The sequence below is a fragment of the Peromyscus eremicus genome, chromosome 18 (assembly GCF_949786415.1).
Source record: "Peromyscus eremicus chromosome 18, PerEre_H2_v1, whole genome shotgun sequence".
Lineage (NCBI taxonomy): Eukaryota > Metazoa > Chordata > Mammalia > Rodentia > Cricetidae > Peromyscus > Peromyscus eremicus.
Genome location: NC_081434.1, coordinates 1,748,751 through 1,776,704, shown reverse-complemented (window position 1 = coordinate 1,776,704; position 27,954 = coordinate 1,748,751). Strand labels below are relative to the sequence as shown.

The following is a 27,954-nucleotide window of genomic DNA, read 5'->3' as shown; positions in this document are numbered from 1 at the left end:
TATGGGTGCTGGGAATAGAACTTGGGTCCTCTACAAGATCAGCAAGTGGTCTTAACTACTGAGCCATCTCAAAAGTACCCCACACACACACCAGTAAAATTTTTTAGATGTATGTTAATTAATTTTTAAAATATTTAGTTTTTTTACTTGTATGTATGTGTGTATATGCACAGGTGCATGCAGCTGCCCGTGGAGGCCATAGAGGCTGTGAGATCCCTGGAGCTGCAGTCACAGGCAGCTGTGAGCAGCCTGCTCTGGGTCCTGGGAATCAGCTCTGGACCTCTGTAAGAGCAAGATCAAATAGACACTGAGCCAGTCTCCAGTCCCAGATATTCTACTTGTTTGTTGGTTTATTGTTTTTATTTTTGAGATCAGGTGTCACGATATAGCCCTGGCTAGCCTGAAACTCAGTATGTAGATCCAAGCTGGTCTCACACTCATAAAGATCTGACTGTTGAGTGCAGGGATTAAAGGCATACAGCCTCGGACCCAGCCTTTTTTTTTTTTTTTTAAATGGAAATTTCCTTTTTTTTTTTTTGTTTTGTTTTGTTTTGTTTTGTTTTGTTTTTTTCCAGACAGGGTTTCTCTGTGTAGCTTTGCGCCTTTCCTGGGACTCACTTGGTAGTCCAGGCTGGCCTCGAACTCACAGAGATCCGCCTGCCTCTGCCTCCCGAGTGCTGGGATTAAAGGTGTGCGCCACCACCGCCTGGCTTCCTTTTTTTTTTTGAGATTTATTTAACTTTATTTTATGTGCATTGGTATGAGGGTGTCAGATCTCCTAGAACTGGAGTTACAGACAGTTGTTAGCTGCCATGTGGGTGCTGGGAATTGAACCCGGGTCCTCTGGAAGAGCAGCTAATGCTCTCAACCACTGAGTCATCTCTCTAGTCCGTCCGTCCCCCCTTTTTTTTTTTTAAATTAAAGACTGTATCTCATGTGGTCCAGGCTGGCCTCAAGCTCTGTAGCTGAGAATGACCTTGAACTTCTCATCTTGTTCCCACTACCCAAGCTGGGATTAGGTGTGTACCACCACACCTGGTTTATGTGCTGTTGGGGATCAAACTTGGGGCTTGATGCATCCTGGTCAAGCACCCTGCCAACCGAGCTACATCCCTAGCCCTAAAAACTTGACATTTTTTGAAGCAGGGTCTGACTCGATACCCTGGACTTGCTTGGAATTCATGTCAGTCCTCTGCCTCAGCTTCCCAAATGCTGGATTATAAGTGTGAGCCACCACTCTAGCTAGTAAAATTAAAAGTCTTGGGGCTAGTGAAATGGCTCAGTGTGTAAAGGCACCTACCACTAAGCCGGACCACCTGAGTTCAAAACCAGGGCCCACCTGGTGGAAGGAGAGAACCGACTTTCACAAGTTATCCTTTGTCCTTTACACTCAAGCTGTGGCATGCATGTGCCCACAAACATACATGCACATACAAAAATAAACAAAATAACACTGGGTAAAGTTTTCCAATTCTGGGGCTGGGAGATGGCGCCATCAGTAAGGTCCCCACCAGACAAGCGTGAGGACCTGAGTTCAGATCTCTGGCACCCATGTCAAAGCCAGGCACAATGACTGAACGGATGCCTGTTACCCTGGGGCCTCACAGGAGCAGACAGGTGGATCCAAAGACAGCTGGCCATCCAGGTTCATTGAGAGAACTTCTCTCAAAGTTTAAGGGCTTGGCTGGGTGACGGTGGTGCATGCCTTTAATCCCAGCACTCAGGAGGCAAAGGCGGGCTGATCTCTGTGAGTTCAAGGCCAGCCTGGTCTACAGAGCAAGATCCAGGACAGGCACAAAAACAAAAACAAAAAAAAAAAACCAAAACCAAAAACTTAGGGACTGAAGAGGCTCAGCGTTTCTCCGCACCCACGTGGTGGGTCACAACTGCCTGTAAGGCCAGTTCTAGGAGATCTAGCACCTTCTTCTGGCCTCTGGGTACTGCATGCGTGTGGTGCACAGACAGACGTGCAGGTCAGACACCAGTACACATAAAGACAAAATTAATTAATTAAAAAACAATGAAGGAGGAAAGACGCTGATGTTGGCCCCTGACCTCCATACACATATACACTATATCCACACACATACACAGTAAACAAAAAACACTTTCACAAGTCCTTGCACAAGGCCATGCTCATCTTCTCTTTATTGTTTCAATTTTAGTATATGTGCTGCCAGAGTGAGCATAAAAAGTAAGTTTTTCTAACTTGATAGATTTTTTTGAGAATTTCATAGTTGCATATAATGTGTTTTGATCACACACACACACACACACACACACACACACACACACACCAGTTTCCCTCCAGTTCCTCTCTATTCCTCCACTTTCCCTTCCAACTTCATGGGCTATTTTTTGTTTCTGTTTTAAATTTATTTTAACTGGACATAATGGTGTATACCTTTAATCCTAAGCAGAGACAGGTGGATCTCTGTGGTCTACTTAGTGAGTTCCACACAACACAGAACAAAAAAAGTATTTTGTGTGTATGGGTGTTTTGCTTGAGTGTCTGTTTGTATACCATGTGTGAGCGTGGTACTCAAGGAGGACAGAAGATGGTATCTGATCCCCTGGAACCTGTACCTCCTTCAGGAAGGAGATTTGTTTGTGTGCTAAAAAACAAGACAAAACCAAAAAGCAGCGCTTTAACCGCAGCAGTTTGACCAGGAAGAACTGGCGGCCATGCAAACTTCCAGTCATGAGGGGAATGCAAAACTAGTCAAGGCTTAGGACCTGGGAGTGTCACTCAGTTGCACAAAACCCCAGATCCAGCCCCCAGCACTGAATAGTAGGCCTACTGGCATGTGCTTAGTGCCCTAACCAGGGAACAGGGGAAGAAAGTCAGAGGTTAGTTTGCTGGTTTGCCTTTGTATACCCTCTTACAAGTTAGAAACAACAAAACGGGAAACTCGCTGTGCGTGGTAACACATGCCCACACCCCTGGCACTTGGAAGGCAGAAGCAAGAAGATCAGAGTTCAAGGTGATCTGCTACGGAGCCAGTTCAAAGCTCTCCTGTGTATTACTTGAGACCTGTCTTAAAAACACAGCAAAAGGGCTGGAGAGATGGCTCCATGGGTAAGAGCCCTGGCTGCTCTTCCAGAGGACCTGGGTTCAATTCCCAGCAACCACATGGCAGCTCATACCTGTCTGTAACTCCAGGATCCAATACCCTCACACAGACATACAGGCAGAACACCAGTGCAGGTTTAAACACACACACATACACACACACACACACACACACACACACACACAGCAAAACAGCTTGTGGTGGTGGTGGTGGCGGTGGCGGCGGCAGCACACACCTTTAATCCCAGCACTTGGGAGGCAGAGGCAGGCAGATCTGTGAGTTCAAGGCCAGTCTGGTCTACAGAGTGAGTTCCAGGACAGCCGGGGCTACACAGAGAAACCCTGTCTCCAGAAACCAAAACCAACCAAACAAAAAAACTAGCAAAACACAAAACCCAGAAAATTGGTCATGTCAGTTCTTTCATTTTTTTTCCTTTTGAGACAGGGTCTCACTGTACAGGCCTTCCTGGTTCTCCTGAAACTCACTGTGTAGACCTGTGAGACTGGCCTCGGACTTGATCCCTCTGCCTCTTCCTCCTGAGTGGCGGGATCAAAGGGTGTGTGCCACCATGCCCATTCTTTAGGTGTGCGCACACTCCAAGTGTCTCTTTGTGTGGTCATTTATTACCAAGGGAAAAGTAGTAGCCCCGCAGCAGAGAAATTTAGCAGCCAGCCTTGAGCTAAGGTGCCACACGGATTCTCAGAGGTCAGACCAGACCAGCAGTTCTGCTCTTGGTCTCTTTTGCTGAGTTCACATATTACTTCCCTGGTATTTTGCCCCAAATAACCGTAGTTTAGTCTTGAAAAAATATCAGACAAACCCAAATTGAGAGGTGTTCTTATTTTACTGGCCAGATTTTTGTTGTTGTTGTTGTTTATTTTTGTTTTTCAAGACAGCGTTTCTCTGTGTACCCCTGGCTGTCCTGGAACAATCTCTACAGATCAGGCTAGGCTCAAACTTTAATGTGTATGCCACCACTACTGGGCTGAAGGACTTTATTTTAGATTAAAAGAATTTAAAGAATCTTGACAACTCATTGCCACGTGTAAAATTGTATATTCTTTCAGTAAAAGTGATAATATTGGAATATCTGGCAAAATTGAAATAATTTAATAGCTTTTTTTTTTTTTTCCGAGATAGGGTTTCTTTGTGTAGCTTTGCGCCTTTCCTGGAACTTTGTAGCCCAGGCTGGCCTTGAACTCACAGAGATCCACCTGGCTTTGCCTCCCAAGTGCTGGGACTAAAGGCATGCGCCACCACCGCCCGGCCAGTTAATAGGTTTTTTTTTTTGTTTGTTTGTTTGTTTTCCTCCAGAGCTGAGGATCGAACCCAGGGCCTTGTGCTTGCTATGCAAGCGCTCTACCACTGAGCTAAATCTCCAACCCCCAGTTAATAGCTTTTAACATCAGTTTTTTTATTTTGGTAAGTTTACTGTCCTTATATAGGAATATTTTTTGCAGGAAATAAGAGGTAAAGTGTTTAGAGATAAAGGTGTCAGCCATCCAGACCCTCCAGTCAGCTGTGGAGAGGGGGGTGCTTACAGGGCCCCACTTGGCGATCTGTTAGCAGCCAGTAGATTGGGGAGACGGGAAGGCATAGTGTTTAGTTGTGTGTCCACTGGTGAGTCATCCCAAATGGAAGGTCACACAGAGAGCCATACTTTAGCTCTGTGGGACACTAAACAAAATAAAACTAATGAATAGGGGAAGGAGATTTGTAGGGAGGAGGGGGGCTGCCAGGGTAGGAGAAAAATGTATGAAATTGTGAAAGAACAAAGCTTACTTTAGAAGGTGTCAAGTCTAAACATTACTCTCAGAATTTTCCCTCTAGAGATGTCCATTTTTATTTTGTGTGTGTGGATGTTTTGCCTGCGTGTGTTCTGTGTACCATGTGTGAGGCCCCATGCTCAGCTAAAATATATCCACTTACATATTTTTATGTGACAATTTGAGAATTGATTGGAGAGATGGCTCAGTTAATGGCTGCTCTTCAGAGGATCTGGGTTTGTTTCCCAGCTCCCGCATGGTGACTCACAATCACCTGTTACTCCAGTTCCAAAGGAGTCAAAGCCTCCAACGCCCTCTTCTGGCCTCCATGGGCACCAGGCATGCATGTGGTATGCATATATACATGCAGGCAAAACACCCAAACATATAAAATAAAATACAATTTTAAAAATATTTTGAGAATCAGGATGAAGGGTATAAGTCGGAATCATCAAAATAAAAAGTTAAAACACACAAATTATGTTCATAAAGGAAATCCCTCAGTGGGCACCAAAGCTTTGGCTTAATTCTAACGGTAACAGTGGGTGTGCCAGACCGTCTAGCACAGACTCTCACCCTCTTGCTGGGATTAACGGTGTGCCTCACCACCACCAGGCGTGCTTTTTGTTTCTTAAGGTTTCGCTGACACAGTGAAGCCCAGCCTGGCTGCAAACTCACGATCCCCCTGCCTCTGTCTCTTGAGTGTGTGGATGATGCAGCACTTCTGGTTGTTTTGTTATTTTGAGCAGCGTTGGGATTGAACTGGGGCTTAACGCATGCTGGGCAAGCAGCACTGTCACTGCTCTGTGTCCTGGTGCAGACTGTTCTGTGTTCTGCTTCCTGCTCTTTTATCTGTGCCAGAAGGCCTGTGTCATGCCCCGGGGTGCCGACTTCATCATTTCCTAGAACAGTGGTCCTCAACCAAGGATCGTTTTTTTCCACTCAGTATCTGGAAAGGTGTTTCGTTGTCACAGTTTGGGAAATACTATAGACTTCTGGTGGATAAAGATCGGATGGAGGTCCTTAACATTCTACAGTGTCCTCCTTCCTGCATGCTTAAGGGAAGATCCTTGTCTGTGTATCCTGCATAATAGGTGTTAACAGCTTAGATGCAAGATTGTAAAACATCAGTAGCAAACTTCTGCCCTCCGAGGTTCTCCCATTGTGCTGTAAGCCTGTATTTAAGACCTCCTCCCTCCTTCAATAAACGGCATTTGGCATTAAATAAATAAATAAATAACGTTCTACAGTGTACAAGACGGCCACCTACAAAAAAGAATTTTGACTGGGCAGTGGTGGCGCACGCCTTTAATCCCAGCCCTTGGGAGGCAGAGGCAGGTGGATCTCAGTGAATTTGAGGCCAGCCTGGTCTACAGAGCTAGTTCCAGGATACCCAGAGTGGTTATACACACACACATACACATACTATAGGTTAGGAAGATGTTTTTTGTTCTTTTTTATGATGGGTCTCTCTGTAACCCAGAGTAGACTAGAACTCACTGTATAGCTCAGGCTGGCCTTGAACTTGTGGCAAGCCGCCTCCCTCAGGCTCTCAAGTGCTAGGAATAAAGGAATGTGTCACACACATGCTAGACTGGTTTTCCTTTTGTAGTGTCAGGCATTGAATCCACACACTCTAGGCAAGCAGTCTACCTCTGTGTTATACCCCAGTCTGCAGCGAGCAGGATTTTTTTTTTTTTAAATGAACTGTTATTTTTCATGTTTCTGTTATGCTGAGGATTGAACAGCCATGGATGTGCCAGCCAGACACTCCTGCTGAGCTAAGCATGAACCTTGACTGGCTCTTTGGTTACTGTGTGGCATGCATGTGAGCATGTGTGTAGAGACTGGAGTTTTCCCCTGTTGTTCCCTTATTTTCTGAGCCAGGATCTCTCACCGAGCTTCGGAGCTCACCCCGGGATCCCATCTCTGCCTCCCAGCGTGGTCCTCATACTTACAGCCTCTTCCTCCTGAGCCGCCTCCCCAGCCTCATGTTTGATTCTGAGATAGAGTCACTGTAGTTTGTAGCTTGGGACTATGTGGAGCAGGCTGGCCTTCGGCTTGCCGTGATCCTCCTGCCTCTGCCCCCTGAGTGCCGTGTTATGGGTGTGTAGACACTGTCTTGCAACACTCTCTCCTTAATTCATTCTTCCCTGACAGACTTCCTACGTGATGCTGAGATGGCATTTTGCTTCTATATAAACTTTTTAAAAACTCAGGAGGGTGTAAATTACCAAACATAACTGTCTAGTTACTTTTCTGTCGCTGTGATGAAACACCATGACCAAGAACAACTCAAGGAAGGGATTGTTTTGGCTCAAGGTTCCAGAGGATGAGAGTCCATAGTGGTGGGGAAGGCCTTGGGCATGCTGGCATGAACAGGAGCAGGCAGAGAACAGGAAATGGGGTGCGACTGTCCTCAGAGAACACCGCCAACAGGCAACCAGGTGTTCACATACCTGAGCCTGTAGGGCATAGTGCTTATTCAAACCACCACAGACCTCCATGTATGTACTGTGGCTTGTGTGCCCCGTCCTAGACACTAGTAATAAATAAGAAAACTGTAACTGGATGGTCTGATCCTAAGTTCCTAAGATCTGACTTGTCTCTTCAAGAGTTCCACAGGTTGATGCATCAGCTGCTCCAGGATCAAGTACTCTTGACCCTGTTAGCCCACCAGTTGGGTGATACAGAGAAGCCATAGACATTGTTCACAGACCTGTAGAAGCTAAAGGCAGGGCATGACATTGCTGTTCTCTGTCCTTGTTCTTCTGAATCCATCTCCCCATCACAAGCACTTAGTTCAGATTCTTACCGCCTACCTATAGTTTTTTTCTTGTCTCCACTCTCTCCCCTGTTGACACCATGGGGTTTTTTTTTTTTGTTTGCTGGTTTTGGTTTTTTGAGACAAGGGCTTACTATGTAGCCCTGATTGTCCTACAACTCACTATGTAGACCAGGCTGGCCTCGAACTCACAGAGTCTGCCTCTGTTTCCTGAGTGCTGGGATTAAAGGTTGCTTTTGATGCTGATGATTGAATCCAGTGACTCGTGTACAATAGGCAAGCACTCACCACAAAAGAGAAATGTCATCGGGACTTCTCATGGCCTTTGTGACAAAGTCCTGGTGGCCTGGCCCTTGCTTGCCTGTTCAGACTTGTGTCTTGACAGTTCTTTGTACCCCTCAGGCCAGCCTTTTTCTGAGCCCATCTGGGCCTAATGCTCTGTTGTCCCAGTCTTACACCCAGCCAGCTCTTACTGCCCTGAGGACCCTCCCTTCTTCCAGCCTGGGTTAGGAGCCCTGTCCTTATAAGCCTCCACTGACACTTAGATTGCATTGTGATTTATGTGCATGCTTACGTAATGTCTGCTCCCACCTGGATTTATTCCTCACATACCTGGCAGATACTAGATTCCCAGAGAATGTCTGTTGGATAAGTGAATGGATTTGGGCAGTACGTGATACTTTGACCACATAGATGTGGCTTTTTCTGAAGTGACCTCTTTTTCCTGTTCCTGCTTTCAGGACCTGGGTTTCAGTGATGAGACATGGGGTATGATGTAACACGTTTCCAGGGGGATGTTGACGAGGACCTTATCTGCCCTATCTGCAGTGGAGTCTTGGAGGAGCCAGTGCAGGTGAGTGGGTCTGAGTGCAGGCGTGTGGGGACAGCCTATGGCAGTAAAACTACCAAAACACTCCCAGGAGAGTCCCTGTGGTCTTCTCCCACTCCTGCGCCCAGTAGAGCTTTGGTACAGAGGAGAATTTGTGGTTACGAGAAAAATCATGACGTTCTAGAATTGGGTTCAGATACCCTGAGGTCACGGAGATATGTGTGGTTTCCAGTAATCAGCTCTTGTTCCTTCCCACAGTGGCTTGGTAGTTGCTTTTCTTCTAAGAACTTAAGGTCTGTGTTCTCTCCATGACTGACCTTCTGGACTTTCTGGATCAGTTCTTGCTGTGCTTGGACTGTGATACTTTGTGCAATCAGCTGCCTCCCTGGGGCTCTAGTCTAACATATGACAGACGGGCACTCTGCTTTCTTCCTGGGATCTACTGGGAAGGTTTGGGGTAGCCATACACTTTGCATTTTGGTGTGAAAGCTGCCAGGTCAGTAGGTCCTTACCAGCCGGACCAGGCTCTCAGCCATTTGTGTTCTCCTGGGACAAGTTTGAGAAGCTGGGGATTGCCAGGCAAACTGTAAGGCTAATCACTGTCAGTGACATTCATGGGACATCATCCTCCATGAGCCTGAGTGCCCTCGTTCTGCAAGTACCAATTCGTCCTTTGCCACTCGGCCAATTGCGATACTACAGTTTTCCAAACCAGGACGCACCAGTTAAAGCCGTCTCGCTTGCTGCTTTTAGACAATTCACAGGGCTTCCCCCGAGACTTTGAGTTGATCCGTTCTCTCCAAAGGAGCAGAGGTTTGAGCAGAATACAGTTCAGACTCCTACAGTGGCTGCCATTGCTGGAACCAGAGCCCTTTTCTATGTCTTTGTAGCCTGTTGCTATTAAAGGTCTGGTGGTGTCGGGAGGTCAGAGGGTGGGTCCTGCTCCCCGGCCTTGCCCTCCGGCCTTGGCAGGGCATTGTCTGTTCCTGGCACTGTATTTAAGGCGAGTCACTTGTTGAGAGATGAATGGTTGTTAGTGAGCCCGAAGTCAGCAGCCATCCGCCCGTCTCCAGTGCTTACCTCCTCGGAGTAGGCAGGTGGCCTTCGTGGTAGTTGGTATATTTCCAAGGGCCTGCGTGCACTTGTCCTACCACTGAACTGTTTACTTTTTATGAATGGGTAATACATTGAAATGATTACGAGATCAAGCTGCAGCTGAAGAGATGGCTCAGTGGTTAAGAGTAATCACTGATGTCCCAGAGAACCCAAGATTGATTGCCAGCAACCATGTCTGGTGGCTCCCAATTGCCTTTAACTCTGCTCCTCAGGCACCTACACTCATGTACATGTACCCCCAAACAGGCATTCACACCTACACATAATTAAAAATAATAAAGATAAAAATTTTTAAAGGACAAGGGGAAAACTAATTTTTCCTTGGTAGTGGTTATCAACTGGAGATCGCTTCTGGGCTGGGAATGGGGCTCATGTCCCCTGCTGGGACCCCATCTGGCTGGGACTCAGGCCCTGTGAGTTCACCCATGCCTCCGTCCTGTTGTGTCTAGAAGGCCGTGATTCCCTGCTGCCTTCCATCCTCTGGCTCTTAAAATCTTTCCACTCCTCTTCAGGACTCCCCGAGCCCTGTGTCGAGGGGTTTGATGAGGCCATCCCCTTAGGACTGAGTGATCCAAGGTCTCACTTGCTGCACATTGTATTGTTGTCCAGTTGTATTGTGTGAAAAAACTCTTTCCTACTTAAAAAAAGGTCAGGGGCAGGAGAGATGGCTCAGTGGTTAAGACTGAGTGGTTAAGAGGATCAGGGTTGAGTCTCAGCACCTACAGACAGCCCTGTAACTCCAGTTCTAGGGAATCCATGGCTCTCTTCTGGCCTCTAAGTGTATCAAGCATGGGAGTAGACGTAGAGACATAACATGCTGGCAAACACTTATCACATAAAATAAAAATAAGTGAATTTAAAAAACTGATCAGGCTGGTTGTGGCTCATGAAGTTAGATAGGCTGGCGAGGGGGAAGCAGGAGGACCTGACGCTGGAGGCCAGTGTGGCCGCTGCCCTTGTGTGCTGGTGGGATTGGCTCAGTGGGCACAAGCTCTTGGCAAGCCAGCTGGGACCTGGGTTCAGTGCCTGGATCCCATGGTGGGAGAAGTCCCCTGCCCTACCTGTCCCCTGCCCTGCCCTCCCTCCTGTACACACAAATAATAATTTTTAAAAGAAATCAAAATAGTAGCTGGGCCTGGTGGCGCACACCTTTAATCCGAAGACTTGAGAGGCAGAAACAGGCGGATCTCTGTGAGTTCGAGGCCAGCCTGGTCTCCAGGGAGTTCCAGGAAAGGCTCAAAGCTACACAGAGAAACCCTGTCTCGAAAAACCGGAGAAAAAAAAACAAAAAAAATAAATAAAAATTTAAAAGTATTTTCTAATGTAATTTAATTACATTTTTAAAATGCAAATTAAATCTTTAAAAATCTAATTTTAAAATTACATTTAGAATATGTGTGCGTGTGTGTGTGTGTGTGTGTGCGCGCGCGCTTATATACTCGACACACAAGTCAAGAGGACAACAGCTTGTAGAAGCCAGTTCTCTTTTCCTAGAACATGAGTCCTGGGTATTGAACTCAGGTCATCAGCGTGGTTGCAGGAACCTGTGTCCTGTGTCCTCTCTCCAGCCCCTCTCTGGTTAGTGTCTTACAGATGAAGGAAGGAAGGAAGGAAGGGACTCAGCTCACTCTTCTCTTTTTCATTTTTGGATCATGTTCTTGTTAGGCAGGTTTTCTACCTCTGAGCTATATCCCCAGCCCCGGTTTGCACTTTGAAAGGATCATTCTAACTGATAAATGTAGACTGGATAATAAGAGGCAAGAGAAACCAGTTGGAAGGCATACTTAATAATTTAGGTCAGAGAGGTTATGACGGGAGCTTGAAATGGGTTACTAGCTGGAGATGGAGAAAAGCAGACAGACCTCAGGTTTGGTTTTCTTCTTAGACAGTGTGTTTAGATTTTAAGATGACCCTCGTGTGCCGGGCGGCGGTGGCACACACCTGTAATTCCAGCACAGAGCCAGGTGGATCTCTGAGTTCAAGGCCAGCCTGGTCTACAGAGCAAGATCCAGGACAGCCAGGGACACACAGAGAAACCCTGTCTCGAAAAAAAACAAAAACAAAAAACAAAAAAAGACGACCCAAGTGTGGTGGTACTTAGAGGTTCAAGGTCAGCCTTCCCTGCATAGCTATTTCAGGGACAGGACAGTCTACATGTGACTTTGTTTCAAAAAACATGGGCAAAAGTTTTGAGAAATACCATATATGCTGAGGGTTTAATTTTTTTATTATATTTGTTCATAGATAGCTTTTTTATTAGTTTATTTGATTTCCTTTTAATGAACATGTTACACTTACTATTTATTTATTGTTTTGTGTATATATGCGGATGGGCACAGGTGTGCCATGACACATGTGGAGGTCAAAGGTCAATCTGTGGGCGTTGGTTCTCTGCTTCCATCATGCTTGGTAGCAAACACCTTTACCTGCTGAGCCATCCTCCCAGGCCTGTTTTTGGGTCTCTAAAAAGTGGAACCTGAGCCCGTGAGATGGCTCAGTGGTTAAGCACATTCCGCACAAGCCTGGCGACCTGAGTTTACTCTCTGGAACCCGTGGGGAAGGGGAGACGCTCCATGGTTCATGTACACTTGCACTTACACACCCCAAATACACACAATACGTCAAAAGTTAACCTGACTTAGATACTGTTGCCCATTGCAGGGTGCCAGAAAGCGTCTTCACAGGGACCAGGGACCCTTCTCAAAGAAATAAAGTACATCTTTATATATGTTTTATTTGGGGAGAGGGTTGGGGGAGGGGTTGCTTTGGTTTTTTGAAACAGAATATGGGTATGTAATCCAACTAGTCTGGACCTCGAGACCTTCCTGCCTCAGTTTCACCTTCTGAGTGCTGGGAGCCATCCCCCATGATCTTAAAACTGAGGACAGTGTCATTCCATAGAAAGTGCTAATCCTGTTTAGGAGCTCGGGTGTAGCAGTTACTGTGACTCGGACAACGCCTCGTGGAAAGGTTAGGACAAGCCCCGGAGGAGAACTTGAGTCTACACAGAGAAGTCTCTTCTCTCTCAAAGTTTTCCTGACTCCGGCTACTAGCTTTGTTGTTGGGTATTTTGTTTTTCTTTCATTTTTAAAAATATTTTTTATTTTTATTTATGTGTGTGTGTGTGTAAGAGAGAGAGAGAATTCCACATGTATTTAGGTTCCGAGGATGTCAAAAGAAACTGCCGGATCCCCTAAAACGGAGTTAGAGGTTGTTGTGAGCTGCCATGTGGGAAAAGCAGCCAGTGCCGTTAACTGCTGAGCCGTCTCTCCAGCCCCTGTGGATTTGTTTAGGGGTTTGCGGGGGACAATTGTTTGCTGAGACAAGGTCTTACTATGTAGCCGGGCGGTGGTGGCGCACGCCTTTAATCCCAGCACTCGGGAGGCAGAGCCAGGCGGATCTCTGTGAGTTCGAGGCCAGCCTGGACTACCAAGTGAGTCCCAGGAAAGGCGCAAAGCTACACAGAGAAACCCTGTCTCAAAAAAACCAAAAAAAAAAAAAAAAAAAAAAAAGGTCTTACTATGTAAACCAGGCTGGCATGGAACTTTAAGAGATCTGCCTGCCCTGCCTCCCAAGATCTGGGATTACAGATGTGCACCACCACTCCTGGATTTTTTTTTTTACATTTGCTTATTTATTCAGTGTGTGTGTGTATGTGTGTGTTGTATGTGTGTGTTGTATGTACTCATGAATACACACTCAGTCCCTGGAACTTAGCAGACAATTTGCAGAGATCCTCTTGCTGTGTGTGTCCTAGGGATCAACCTCAGTTTGTCAGGCTTGGTGGCAAATGCTTTAACTGATGAGTCGCTTGCCAGCTCCACTTGTTTTCCCGTCTCGGGCGGGCGTTCAAGAGACTTCTGCCTCAGGCCATGCACTGTGGACACGAATTGCCGTGAACAGCTCTTACATTCTTTATTTTTTTTTTCCCTTGGTTTTTCAAGACAGGTTTCTAGAACTCACTATGTAGACCAGGCTGGCCTTGAACTTGGGGAGTTCTGCCTGCTTCTGCCTCCCAAGTGCTGGGATTAAAGGCGTGCGCCACCATCGCCCAGCTCTTGTACTCTGTTATTTCTGCTGTGGTTAGTGAAGCTTTGCCCTCTAAACTGCATCCGAATCATTCTTCAAGACCTGTGTATGAAACTCCTCTCGGTAAGGGTCTGCTGTGGCCAGCCTTGCCTGGAAAGAGCTCACCTCTCCCTTCCTCTGGACTTACTTAGGAATGACTGTGTGTGCAGTCCTGTCAGCAGTTGGTGACTAACTTCTCGTCGCTCCGGTGTCCTGGAGTGTTATCTGTGTCTCTTACTGTTACGTAACCTTTGCTTGTTTGTCTTGTCTCACGACTCACTTGTACTCTTGAGCACAGGAAGTAAGTCTTTTGCCTGACCCAAAAATGCCCTGCCCAAAATAGATCTATAATTTACCATGACCCCATGACCCCTGACCCCTGACCTCTGGTCCTAGAATCTGCTGGGAGGCTTGATTGGCTTCGTAGTTGTCAGATCCAGGCTCTCAGCTCCTGTTAACCCCCTGTGTCCCTTCTGCCCCTCCTACCCCTCCAGGCACCTCACTGTGAGCATGCTTTCTGCAACGCCTGCATCACCCAATGGTTCTCTCAGCAGCAGACGTGTCCGGTAGACCGCAGCGTTGTCACGGTCGCCCACCTGCGCCCAGTGCCTCGGATCATGCGGAACATGCTGTCAAAGCTGCAGATCGCCTGTGACAACGCTGTGTTTGGCTGCAGTGCTGTTGTCCGGCTTGACAACCTCATGTCCCACCTCAGTGACTGCGAGCACAACCCGAAGCGGCCTGTGACCTGTGAACAGGGCTGTGGGTGAGATTCCCTCCCTCCACCCCACTCACGTCCCTGCAGACAGTGGACACTTCTGACCGTCTTGGCTCCCTGCCTGGAGATCTCACTTTCCAACTATGGTCATTTTGCTCTTACATTGTTAAAATAAAGAGGGCAGCAATCCAGTGACCTGATAACCCTGAAGATCGAGGCACTCGACTTCCTCCAGTCCAGTGTGCTCTTTGCCAGGCTGCCTGCTCCAGTCTCTAGCTTCTCGTGTTCCCTTGTGCCCTAGTTTCTGTCTGTGTGAGGTGGGAAATAGTTGATTAAACGCTGATACCTGGGACAGTGATCCAGGACTTCTCAAAAGGAATATGTGTGCAGGGAGAATCCAACAGAGTAGCCCGACAGGACACAGCAATTTCCCTCTTAATTTAGAACAGCATCCTAAGAATGGGGCTGTCTCTGAAAGGCTCAGGAGGACAGCAGTGGGGGGTGGGGATGTGTTTCTCCCAGTTGGTAGAATGCTTGCTTTCCTGTATACACAGAGCTGGTTCTGTCCCCGACACCACATGAGCCAGCACGGTGGTCACCTGTGATCCCAGCGCTTGGGCGGTGGAGGCAGGAGACCAGAAGTTCAGAGTCACCCTTGGTACAAGTTGGAGGCCAGTCTGGGCCACATGAGACCCTGTGCTAAGGTGTTGGTAGGGTCCTCCACAGCACTGAGTCTTGAAGGGTGAAAGTTCAGTGTAGGCCAGTGGCACGTTGGGGAGAAGAAAGCGGAGAGGAAGGCCTGAAAGGATGGATAGAAGTGTGAGTAGCAGAAAGCTGCTCAGCAGCGTTGTGTCACAGAATACGCCGTTAGCCCACATGTCCTGTTGAACAGCCTGTCCGCTCTTGTCCCACTCTGGACTGCAGCCTGGAGATGCCCAAAGATGAGCTGCCAAATCACAACTGCATCAAGCACCTGCGCTCCGTGGTGCAGCAGCAGCAGACTCGAATCGCAGAACTGGAGAAGACGTCCGCTGAGCACAAGCACCAGCTGGCAGAACAGGTGGGCCAGAAAACGGGGGGTCGTGTCCACCTCTCTGTAAACCTCCTCCTGCCCATCACAAGCACTACCGTGATGCCTCGTTCTGTGTCCTCATCTGCAGCCTGGATGAGCAGATGCTCTGCCTGCAGCTTAGTGGAGAGTCAGTTGGGGCTGTCCTCACTTCCTTCCCCCACCCATGCTGTTCATTCGCCTTCTTCATGAAGCCACTGTGCTGAGTCCTGGGGAGACAGCTGGAATGAGAAGGCATTCCTCTGTCTTCCCAAAGAAACTTGTAGTACCTGTTCCTCAGATCTCCCAAGCACCCTCATTCTCAGATCTGCTGTCTGGCTTACCTGTCCCCTCTGGTTCTCCTTCCACCCAACAGAAGCGAGACATCCAGCTGCTGAAGGCGTATATGCGTGCAATCCGCAGCGTCAACCCCAACCTTCAGAACCTGGAGGAGACGATCGAGTACAACGAGATCCTCGAGTGAGTGTCTCTCCATGTCCTAGCCCCAAGGCCCTGAGGAGGAGGAGCAGGGGAGTGGCAGAGAAGGGCACTAAGAGAAATAGAGCAGGCCACTGTTGGGTGAAGGGCAGGGGCAGAAAGACTAGCAAACCCTCAGTTCCAGTGTGGACCTCTCGTTCATTGGGTGGATGGAGGAGGGATCCTGCCTGAGAATGCAGTTTGTCAGTTAGCTGAGCGGTCATTTAAAACCCAGAGGAGCCGGGCCGTGGTGGCGCACGCCGTTAGTCCCAGCACTCAGAAGACAGAGGCAGGTGGATCTCTGTGAGTTCCAGGACAGCCAGCGCTACACAGAGAAACCTTGTCTTGAAAAAACAAAAAACAAACCACCAGAGGAGAGGCAGAGTGTGTCCAGGGAAAGTATCTGAAATGCAGCAGAAACAAGCAACTGAACAAGGATGTGATGTATGGGAGGCCTGTATAGTTGACAGGCTGAGCTGTGAGTGTGGAGCTAGAAAGAGCCAATGGTGTGGAGGACACACTTCTTCATTCAACACACCCTGGGTGAGCAGTTGCTGCAGTCGGCTGGGCACTGAGATTTCAAAGAATAACAGTCCAAGCCAGGCGGTGGTGGCGCACGCCTTTAATCCCAGCACTCGGGAGACAGAGCCAGGCAGATCTCTGTGAGTTCGAGGCCAGCCTGGGCTACCAAGTGAGTTCCAGGAAAGGCGCAAAGCTACACAGAGAAACCCTGTCTCGAAAAACCAAAAAAAAAAAACCAAAAAAAAAAAACCCAAAAAAAAGAACAACAGTCCAGACTTGTGGGATTGAATATGGCGAGTGATGTGACCTGGACAGGACCAAATAGGGAAAGATTTGGGTTTTCTGGACCAATGCTGGAAAGAAAGTCAATTGTCCCACAGAGGGGGTGGTCATTTCTGTTAGGAGAAAAAGCCAAAGCAGAGAAAGGCATGAGCTGAAATGACCATCCCAACCCCTCTACACAGGTGGGTGAACTCCCTACAGCCAGCAAGAGTGACCCGCTGGGGAGGGATGATCTCCACCCCTGACGCCGTGCTCCAGGCTGTAATCAAGCGCTCCCTGGTGGAAAGCGGCTGCCCAGCCTCTATTGTCAACGAGCTGATTGAAAATGCCCATGAACGCAGCTGGCCCCAGGGTCTGGCCACACTAGAGACCAGACAGATGAACCGGCGCTACTATGAGAACTACGTGGCCAAGCGCATCCCTGGCAAGCAGGCTGTTGTGGTGATGGCCTGTGAGAACCAGCACATGGGCGATGACATGGTGCAGGAGCCAGGGCTTGTCATGATCTTTGCACATGGTGTGGAGGAGATCTGAGAGCGTACAACTGGCTGTTAGGAAGAGGTAGAGTTGGAAAAGCCCATTGCTCCAGCCGCCGAGACCTGAGTTTCCCACTGCCCTTGTGCCACGTGTAGTTGAGCCACACACACTCCCTGCTCTTGTGGCACAAAGGACCTGGGGCACTTTGCTCAGCCTTCCAGCAGGTGAACCCAGTTCCTGCCTTTGGCCATATTCCTTCCCCCACAATGTCTGTGAAGTGGGTGGAGAAACCCCACCTCTGTATTCCCCTGCCTGAGATCCTCGGTTCCCAAATATTTTCAGAAAGCACAAAGAAATTTGTTTTCCCTAGAGGATCAGGGTGGAGTGAGGAATCTCTAATTGTCCCTCTCTTCCAAAACCAGGGAATCGGAGCAGGCAGGCTTGCTGACTCCATGCAGACATCCAGCAGAAGTGCTAAGGGTGTGCCCACAACCTCTTAGTAACCAGCGAGGTCAGGACCTGGTCATCACTGACAGCTCTTGGGGAAGATTGGACCTCTGTGCCCAGCACATCCCTGTGCAGCCCACCTGGGAGGTACAGGCCTTGCTGGCTGTGCAGGGTGGGACACTGAGGTGCCATTTGAACTCTTTCCTACACTTGTTCATAATTAGGGCAGGGCTGGGTGGGGGTTAGACGCTGGGTTCATGCACTCAGCAGGAAACTGCTGTCTGGGACAGGCACCGCCCCGTGGGGCATGTCGTGGAACCTGCATAGGCCCCTCTCCAGCCCTGTGACTGTAGTTAGTTTGATCTTCAGCATTGTTGGTTCATATTGCGCAAGTCACAGACCCCTGCTGTTACCCAATTTTGTTTCCATAGGATGGCCTGGTTATGGCTCTCCTACTCTCCAGCCTGGCCACACTGTTGGCAATTTAATTTATTTACTTTTTTTTTTTTAAAGAAAGGAAAAAAGAAAAAAAAATCAAAACTTAAAATCTTTCTTTTGCTGTTCCTATTGTGGGGATTCTGGGTAGGGTGGACTGGGTAGGATCTGGTTTCTGTGTTTGCATTTCAGCAGTCTTTGCTCTGATACCTGCTCTGACCCCCCCCCCCCCCCATCACCCCATCTGAGACAGGAACTTCGGCTGTGGCAGTCCAGCACCAGTGCCCATGCCCCATGAAGAAGTTTGCTCCCGCCCTCTCAGTCTCTGCGTGAAACCCTAGAATTGGCATATGCATTTTGAAGGCAACTCTTCTCATGTTTCCTGAGGAAACTTCTGTTTATCTGGGTTCTAACCTTCAAATGGGATACAAATTAGATATGTCTCCAAAAACAGGCTGAATACACTGCCTAACCCAAGTCCATCTGAGGACTTGGGGTCCATCAGGGCTCTCTGGGTCACTGCTGGACCCCTGCAGTGACTGGTAGAGTCTGCAAGGAGGACTGGAGGATGTGATAACTTTAAAGCACAGGCTGGAGTGGGGTTGGTGCGGTCAGGGCTCCCCGCGCTGTATACTAGCTTCTCTTTGGGAGTTTCATTCCAGGCCAGCTGTTGGTCTAGGTAATTGAAGACCATGAGGGAAAGTTGGATGTTCCAGCTCCAGGGCACTGTGCTCAGGAATTTGGAAAGGCTGCTCTATTTTGATGGTTACTGCATTTCTTCACTCCTCTGCCCGCCCACAATGTCCCTTCCTTCCTCTCGGATGATGAGAAGGCGAAGCTTCCGAGCCCTCTGCTCCGGTGTCTCTGCGGTTCTCTGGTTGTGCTGCCCATGATGTTCACTGCACTAATAAATCTGTCACTCAACTAAATTCTTCTTAATCGCTCCCCGATGCAGAATTCTTCCTTGCTTTGACCTTTCATGTTAATTGCCCATCTTCTTTGCTTGGTAATGTACCCGAGCCTGACTTCCGTCTAGAGTCATGCATATATCACATGCTTTCTGTCCTGTGCCCTCCTGCCTCTGGTGATCTTCACTGTATTCTCTTCGGAGTGCGCCTGAAGCCTGAATTGTTTTCCTGAGTGCTTCTGCATTTGGGGAACACTACAGAAGACTTGCTGACACCACTTTTTCCAGCAAGCACCCTCGATCTAGAAGCCTACTAAAAGTGGGGGAGCTTCTGCTCCCCGGGGTCTCCTGGCGTAATGTAGGGAGGGACCTGAAACAGCTGTTCGGTTGCTTCAAACCTGATGAGGACTTTCCTGGGCCGGGGAGACGGCTCTGGAGGTAAGAATTCTTGCTGCACAAGCATGAAGGTCTGCTTTCAAATCCCAGCAGCTGCATAAAAACTGAGCATGGTCAAGAATGTCTTAACAGCCGGGCAGTGGTGGCGCATGCCTTTAATCCCATCACTTGGGAGGCAAAGGCAGGCGGATCTCTGTGAGTTCGAGGCCAGCCTGGGCTACAGAGTGAGATCCAGGACAGCCAGGGCTGCACAGAGAAACCCTGTCTCGAAAAAACAACTACAACAAAAAAGGTTGGGGGTGAGTCAAGAGTAATAAACAGGACACCCAGCATCCTCTTCTGACCCCCTGGAAACTAGGGTGAGCATACACATGTTAAACGTGTGCTCACAGACTTTTGCTAAACATTTTTTGTTACTACCTTCTCCCTACTGTGAGAAACCACCAAGTGTGTGTGTATATTTTTAAGATGATATGTATGAGTGTGTGTATGTATGTAGCTAGAGTTTTCCTGCCTGGCCCACAGTCAGGACAAATCTCTCTCACCCGCCAGTCCCACAGCTGCTCAGACCCAATCAAGTAAACACAGAGACTTATATTGCTTACAAACTGTATGGCCGTGGCAGGCTTCTTGCTAACTGTTCTTATATCTTAAATTAATCCATTTCTATAAATCTATACCTTGCCACGTGGCTCGTGGCTTACCAGCGTCTTCACATGCTGTTTGTCATGGTGGCAGCTGGCAGTGTCTCTGACTCAGCCTTCCACTTCCCAGAATTCTCCTCTCTCCTTGTTCTGCCTATACTTCCTGCCTGGCCACTGGCCAGTCAGTGGTTTATTTATACAGAACGATATCCACAGCATATGTATGTATGTATGTATGTATGTGTGTACACCACATGTATGGTTGTTGCCCATAGAGTCCAGAAAGAGGGCTTTGGATCCCTTGTATCTGGAGTCACAGATAGTTAGTTGTGAGCCACCATGTGTGTGCTTGGGTTTGAACTTGGGTCCTATGAAAGAGCAGCCAGTGCTCTTAACCACTGAGCCTTCTCTCTATCCCTCAACGCTATTTTAAATTTGTTGACCCTTTATCATGAAGCTAATGTGAATCTAATGGAACCCTCCTGACACGTAGTTGGGGAAAGGACATTCTTTTACTCTGAGTCTGCACTGATGCTCAGAAACTGAAGGGAAGTGTTGAGCCATCTGCTGTGAGGCTGTGTTACCCTCTTTTTCACCTTGAAGCGGTTTTGTTTGGTTGATTTTTAATTTTATGTGTATGAGTGTTTACTTACATATGTGTCTGTGACACGTGCATGCCTGGTGTCTAAGAAGAGCAGAAGAGTATTTGGTCTCCTAGGACTGGAACTATAAAGGGTTGTGAGCTACCATGTGGATGCTGGAATTGAACCTGGATCCTCTGAAAGAGGAGCCAGTACTCTTAACCGCTGAGCCATCTCTCCATCCCCAGCAGTTAATTTTGAATATCTTGAATGGTGCCTGATCTTCTTTAGTCTAGACAGTTTTTTAAAGACAGGTTCTCACTGTGTAACCTTGACTGGCTTGCCAGGAACTTGCTGTAGCCTTGAACTCTGAGATCTCTGCCTGTCTCTGCCACCACACATGCTCCATAGACTTTTATTTTTTAAGACAAGGGTCTTTTATTAGTCATGGTTCTCTAGAGGAACACAACTTATATAATGAATTGATAGATCAATAAATAAGTAGATAGGTAGATAGGTAGATGATAGATATAAAGAAGATTTATTAGAGTGACTTACAGGCTGTGGTCCAGCTAGTCCAACAATGGCTGTCTACCAATGTAAGGTCCAAGAATCCAGTAAGTTGTTCATTGAGGCTGGATGTCTCATCTGCTCTTCAGTATATGCTGGAATCCTGAAAAAGTAGGCCCTAATGCCAATGAAAGGATGACCTTGCCAGCGAGAGCAAGCAGGCAAAGAACAAGAGCTTGCTTGTTCCATGTCCTTTACATAGACTGCCACCAAAAGATATGACCCAGATTAAAGGTTTATCTTCCTACCTCAAAAGATCCAGATTAAAAGTGGGTCTTCGCACTTAAAATGATTTAATAAAAAAAGAAATCTGGCTAGGCGGTGGTGGCGCACGCCTTTAATCTCAGCACTCGGGAGGCAGAGCCAGGCGGATCTCTGTGAGTTCGAGGCCAGCCTGGTCTACAGAGTGAGATCCAGGAAAGGCGCGAAGCTACACAGAGAAACCCTGTCTTGAAAAACAAAATAAAACAAAAACCAAAAAAGAAATCCTTCACAGATGTACTGAGCCACTTGGGTTTTAGTTAATTCCAGATGTAGTCAAGTTGACAACCAAGAACAGCCATTACATGTCTACCCCTTGTCACCTTGACACACCATCATATCTCCAATGTCATGCTTAATTTCCAAATGGAAACAATAACCATGTCATGATTATGCCTGACATGATATAACTATCCCTCATACAACTACAAACACATAAATTCTAGAATACTTCTCTTGGTAATGTAAATATGAGAACCACTGATGTCATCTTAATTGATGCTACATTACATGATAAATTGAGACAGTGTGGTAGAATACACCTTTAATCCCAGCACCTGGGAGGCAGAGACAAGCAGATCTGTTGATGCTGAGTTTGAGGCCAGCCTGGTCAACAGAGTGAGTTCTAGAACAGCCAGGGGTACACAGAGAAACCCTGTTTTGAAAAGCCAGAAGAAAGAAAACACAATTATCTATACAAACACATTGATTTAGTCAGGGTTATTATTGTTGTGATGAAACACCATAATAAAGCAGCTTGGGGCTGGGGAGAGTTTGTTTGTCTTATGCTCCCACATCACTGTTCATCATTGAAGGAAGTCAGGATTGGAACCTGGAGGCAGGAACTGATGCAGAGGCCATGGAGGGATGCTGCTTATTGGCTTGCTTCTCATGGCTTGTTCAGCTTGCTTTCTTAGTAAACCCAGGGATGGCACCCCCCACAATGGGCTGTCTTTCCCCTCCACACACACACATCACGCACAAAGAAAATGCCCTGTAGGCTTGCCTCTGGTCCCATATTTATGGAGGCATTTTCTCAGTTGAGGCTCCCTCAGCTCCTATAATGCTGGCCTTCGTCAAGTGGACATAAAACTAGCCAGTACACACATTCGTAACAGAATTGGACAGAAACATGTCAACTATAATCCTAATTTCTGTAACTGGTCCTGTGGCCTTAGCTGGCATTTATAACTACCTTCCTTTACTACCCATTCTGTATCTCCTCTACCTTCAACAAGCACTTCAATAAGTCTTGGTTCTTTTCCTTCAGGAGTGACCTGTACCTTCATTCCTGAGGGTTCTGTGCCCTTTGTCATCCTGCCTGGATTAGACTGTAGTTTCCCACTGACTTTAATTATAGGACATGGTTGCACCAAGAGATAACCCTAAAAGATCTGCACTCCAGACATAATTCTTCTTGCCTCCATTGTGGAAAAGCAAGCCAGTTTCCTCGTGGTAATATGAATCTGACCTCCTAACTCTGCTGTTCCCTTCTTAGCCTGATGGTGAAGGACATCCAAAGCCCCAAGTGGCCAGGTGGGACTCTGAGCTCTGGTTCAATGGAATGTTGGTTCTCCTGGCAGGAGCGCTCCCTAGTCTGGAACCAGAATGTAAGGTTGCAGGAACAGGAAGCAACATTTTTCTTAGTGGGTCACTAGGAGTGATAGTGGAACTGTTTCTTTTTCCACCTCTTGATTCCTGGACCCGTGGATCTTAGCTATAGGAAAAACCATACCGTATATTGGACGCTGATTTAAAGACACGTATACTGCCTTCTGGAGAACCCTGCCTGCCTCAGCCCTACATGCTGTGCCAACTCCTTGGCACCTGTAACTCTTCAAAAGGTCATTCCATCTTTCTGTCAGACCAGCTATTTCAGAGTGGTGGGGAACATGGTAAGACTGGTGGACTCCATGATCGTGAGTCCACTGTCACACTTCTATAGTTGTGAAGTAAGTTCCATGGTCAGAAGCAATACTGTGTGGAATAACATGTTGGTGGATAAGGCATTCTGGAACTCCACAGATAGTGGTTTCGGCAAAAGAATTACGTTCAGAAAAGGCAGATCTGTAACCAGAATAAGTATCCACTCCAGTAAGGACAGAGTGTTGTCCTTTCCACGGAGGAAGTGGTGAACAGTAGTCAACCTGCCACCAGGTCAAAGCTGTAGCCAGGTCAGCTTTGGTGAGTGGCAGTCTATGTGGTTGAGCCCACATACAACCTCCATCTGCCACCATGCCCACTTTGTTCATATGCCCATTGGGCAGTGACAGGGATGGCTGGGAAAGAGGCTGCCTGTCCACAGAACAATCATCCTCTCTACTTGATTATTGAGTTCCTCTGCTGAATTTACCTTTTTTTGTTTTGGTTGTATTTGTTTGTTTTTATTTATTTTTTTCAGGACAGGAGTATCTTTACATCCTTTGCCCATTTGGAGAGGCAATATTTCAGGTTGTGGGGGTAGAAGTTCATCTTCTTCTGAGGGTGGAGAGATTACTTCCTCGGGTGAGGTAAACCCTTGAGAAGCCGAGGGTTCAAAGTTCTCAGCCTCCATGGTCCTCTTACACATCTTCATCCCAAGCTACGGGACTGCAGTCTTTGCCAGTCAGTACCCTTCCTGTGCCTGCTGACATCCTCTGAGGCTGGGACTTGAGTTTTCTTGGTAATTCCGCCAGTCTTATAATGAGTGCTTCCTTTGGTTGTCTGCAGCTTGAGCGCTGTGGCTACTGAGGAGAGGATTCTCTTCCAGGGCACACTTAGAACCCTGTAGACTGTGTGTAGAACCCTGGAGCTGGTTAATTTTTATCACAGAGCTCATTCTTTCCCTTTGTCAATTAATCCAGAGATGGAGCAGCAACCAGCCAGAATCATCGTTTTCTTTATTTTTCCAGAAGTAGTCAAGTTTTTATATAGAGTCGCCAAATCAGTTGCCTCACACAATCGGTGACTCAGGATAATCAAATGCATTTGTATCCTCAAGTTTGTGAAAAACTTCACACCATGGGCCTTCAGTACTCGAGCTCCCAGGGGAAGCTTCAGTAACTGTAGGGTTGTCAAGCTGGAAAGCCTGTTCCAGATACTTAAAAACTTATCCTTGTACTTCTGTCGCTCTAGATCCACTTCCAGTACCAATGTGTATTGGTCAGTGTTCTCTAGAGGAACAGAACCGTGTGCGTGCGTGCATGTGTGTGTGTGTGTGTGTGTGTGTGTGTGTGTGCGTGCGTGCGCGCGTGCGTGCGTGTGCGTGTGTGTGTGTGTGTGTGTGTGTGTGTGTGTGTGTGTGTGTAGGGGATTTATTAAGGTGGTTGACAGCTGAGCATTGGTGGCACATGCTTTTAATCCCAGCACTCGGGAGGCAGGTGGAGCTCTGTGTTCCTGGACAGCCAGGCCTACACAGACAGACCCTGCTGTCTTAGAGTTTCTATTGCTGTGAAGAGACACCATGACCACAGCAACTCTTATAAAGGAAAAGCATTTAATTAGGGTGGCTGACATTTTCAGAGGTTTAGACCATTGTCGTCACAGTGCGACATGATGGTGTGCAGGCAGACATGGTGCTGGAGAAGGAGCTGAGAGTCCTGTGTGGCTTGATTCACAGGAAGTAGTCTGTCTCACTGGATGTGGCTTGAGCATATATGAGATCTCAAAGCTCAGCTCCACAGTGACATACTTCCTCTAACATGACCAATCCTCCTAATAATGTCACTCCCTTTGAGGGCCATTTTTTTCAAACCACCACATCTGCCTGGGGAGGGGGTGGCTTAAGAGGCTGTGGTTCAGCTAGTCCAACAACGGCTGTCTATCAATGGAGATCCAAGAAATCCAAAATTGATTTAGTTCATGAGGCTGGATCTCAGCTGGTCTCTGTATATGCTGGAATCCTGAAGACGTAGGTTCTAATACCAGTGAAGGAATGGACTTGCAAGGGAGAGTGAGGGCAAGCAGGCAAGAGAGAGAGAGAGAGAGAGAGAGAGAGAGAGAGAGGAGAGAGAGGAGAGAATTTTCTTTTTCCATGTCTTTTGTATAGGCGGCCACCAGAGGCTGTGGCCCAGATTAAAGGTGAATCACCCCACCGTAAAAGATCTGGATCATGCCAAGTGGTGGTGGCGCATGCCTTTGATCCTAGTATTCGGGAGGCAAAGATAGGTGGATCTCTGTGAGTTTGAGCCAGCCTGGTCTATAGAGTGAGTTCCAGGACAGGGTCCAAAACTTCAGAGAAACCCTGTTTCCAAAAAAATCCTCAAAAAAAAGAGATCTGGATCAAAGGTGGATCTTCCCACCTCAAAGGATCCAGATTAAAAGTGAGTCTTACTACTTCAAATGATTTAATTAAAAAATCCCTCACACATGTACGCAGCCACTTGGGTTTTAGTTAATTATAGATATAGTCAAGTTATGACCAAGAATAGCCGCCAACACAGGTCTCTTATAACCTATCCTCACCTCACTGCTGTGTAATAGCTGGAGACAGAGCTCAGCAATTAGGAGCTCATGCTGCTCTATTGGAAGACTGAAGTTGAATTCCCAGCACCCAGATCAGGCAGTTTACAAACACTTCTAACAGCAACTTCATGGGATCTTCTACCCCTCTTGGTCTCTGTGGGTACACATGTATGCACACACAATAGATAAATCCCTTCTCCGTTAATACAAAGATGACCTTGAACGTTTGGTCCTCCCGAGGGTTGAGATTACAGGTGTGGGCCACCACCCCTGGTGTTTTCAGTGCTGGGGCTTGGAACTCTTCCTACATGATGGGCAAGTTTTCCACCAACTGAAATTGTCCCCAGCTTCATAGGTTTTTGGGACAGTTGAGGGACAGGACAAAGTCACTAGTCTACCCTACAAAGTACTCACCAGGATGAGAGCGGTTCATGCAAAATGGTTCTCTACCTAACAGGGATGAGTACAGTAAGAGAGACCGTGCTGGGATCTAACGACATGGGCAAAGGATGGTAAACCATGGGCTCCGGGAATCAGGAAGGTTTTTTTGAGAAGTGTTCTTTGTAGATCAGAGAGGTCTGAAAACTACAGCTTGCAACCTGCTGCCTGCTGTTGCTTTAAAACAACACAGTGGGCCAGGCAGTGCTGGAGCACACCAGGACAGCCAGGACAACACAGAGAAACCCTGTCTCAAAAAACCAAAAACAATCCCCCCAAAACATGGGGCAAGCAGTTCTGCCGCGTTGGAACATCCATAGCCCTGTGTTGCCTTGCGTCAGCAAAGTTGAGTCAAGAAGACTTAATGTTTTACTGTTATAAAATTGTAAGGTGGGAGACCTAGAAAAGAAGGGAATAAGATCGGTGGTTTTAAATTTTAATTCAGTTGGGTCAGTGAGGTGGTTCTGCAGGCAAAGATGTTTGCCACTGATCCAGGCCTGGGTTTGATCCCCAGAGCATAAAGGTGGAAGGAGAAAAACAGTCCATAAAACTGTCCTCTGACATACACTTCATACACACATACATTAGTTAAACATTCAGAACACTTTTGTATTGCCAAATAAATCCATATCCAATGCACATTTCTCTCATTTTCCCAAGAAAATATTTTTTTAAAAATGTGTGTATCGCTGGGCGATGGTGGCACACACCGTTAATCCCAGTACTCGGGAGGCAGAGGCAGGCGGATCTCTGTGAGTTCCAGGCCAGCCTGGTCTACTGAGTGAGTTCCAGGACAGGCGCAAAGCTACACAGAGAAACCCTGTCTCGAAAAACCAAAAAAAAAAAAAAAAAAAAGTGTGTATCTGTTGTGGGTCTATGCACAGGTGCAGGTGTCTGTGAGGGGGTCTGTGCACAGGTGCAGGTGTGTCTGTGGGGAGGTCTGTACACAGGTGCAGGTGTGTCTGTGGGGGGGTCTGTGCACAGGTGCAGGTATGTATAGGGTCTGTACACAGGTGCAGGTGTCCATTTGTGGGTCTGCACAGGTACAGGTGTGTGTGGGGCCTGTGCACAGGTGCAGGTGTGTGTGGGGTCTGTGCACAGGTGCAGGTGTGTGTGGGGTCTGTGCACAGGTGCAGGTGTGTGTGGGGTCTGTGCAGGTGTCTGGGGGGTCTGTGCACAGGTGCAGGTGTCTGGGGGGTCTGTGCACAGGTGCAAATGTATATGTGTGGGTCTGTGTACAGGTGTGTGTGGGGTCTCTCATAGGTGTGGGGGGTCTCTGCACAGGTGGGGGGGTTTCTGCTCAGGTGCAGGTGTCTTGGGGGGGTCTGTGTGAGTCTGTGTGCAGGTGTCTGGGGGGGTTGTTTGTGCACAGGTGCAGGTGTGTGTATGGGGGTCTCTGCACAGGTGCAGGTGTCTGGGGGGTGTTTGTGCACAGGTGCAGGTGTGTGTATGAGGGTCTCTGCACAGGTGCAGGTGTCTGGGGGGGTTGTTTGTGCACAGGTGCAGGTGTGTGTATGGGGGTCTCTGCACAGGTGCAGGTGTCTGGGGGGGGGTGTTTGTGCACAGGTGCAGGTGTTTGGAGGGGTCTGTGTACAGGTGCAGGTGTCTCCTGGCTAATTTTTATCTAAACCTGGATCCAACCCAAGACACTCCATTACTTGTTATTGCTT

At 47.7% G+C, this 27,954-nt stretch overlaps 1 protein-coding gene, 1 non-coding gene and 1 pseudogene across 7 annotated transcripts in view; 2 read left to right on the top strand and 1 right to left on the bottom strand.

Moving 5' to 3' along the window:
• Rnf41 (ring finger protein 41) overlaps nt 1–27,954 on the top strand; it is a 45,796-nt gene that overhangs the window by 10,073 nt on the left and 7,769 nt on the right. The window contains exons 3-8 of one of the 6 annotated variants that reach the window (XM_059245270.1): nt 8,366–8,478; nt 14,133–14,404; nt 15,281–15,416; nt 15,781–15,884; nt 16,868–17,246; nt 17,585–18,983. In XM_059245270.1, coding sequence (XP_059101253.1) covers nt 8,389–8,478; nt 14,133–14,404; nt 15,281–15,416; nt 15,781–15,884; nt 16,868–17,219 — 954 coding nt within the window. In that variant the 5' untranslated portion in view covers nt 8,366–8,388 and the 3' untranslated portion in view covers nt 17,220–17,246; nt 17,585–18,983. Of the gene's footprint in view, nt 1–8,365; nt 8,479–14,132; nt 14,405–15,280; nt 15,417–15,780; nt 15,885–16,867; nt 18,984–27,954 lie in introns of those variants that run through there. The other 5 variants (XM_059245271.1, XM_059245273.1, XM_059245272.1 and 2 more) reach the window with 5 other exon arrangements.
• Nucleotides 2,095–2,189, bottom strand: LOC131895414 (U6 spliceosomal RNA; annotated as a pseudogene).
• LOC131895427 (small Cajal body-specific RNA 11) lies at nt 14,752–14,849 on the top strand. The gene has a single exon (XR_009375181.1). It is a non-coding gene; the product is annotated as a small Cajal body-specific RNA 11 (non-coding RNA).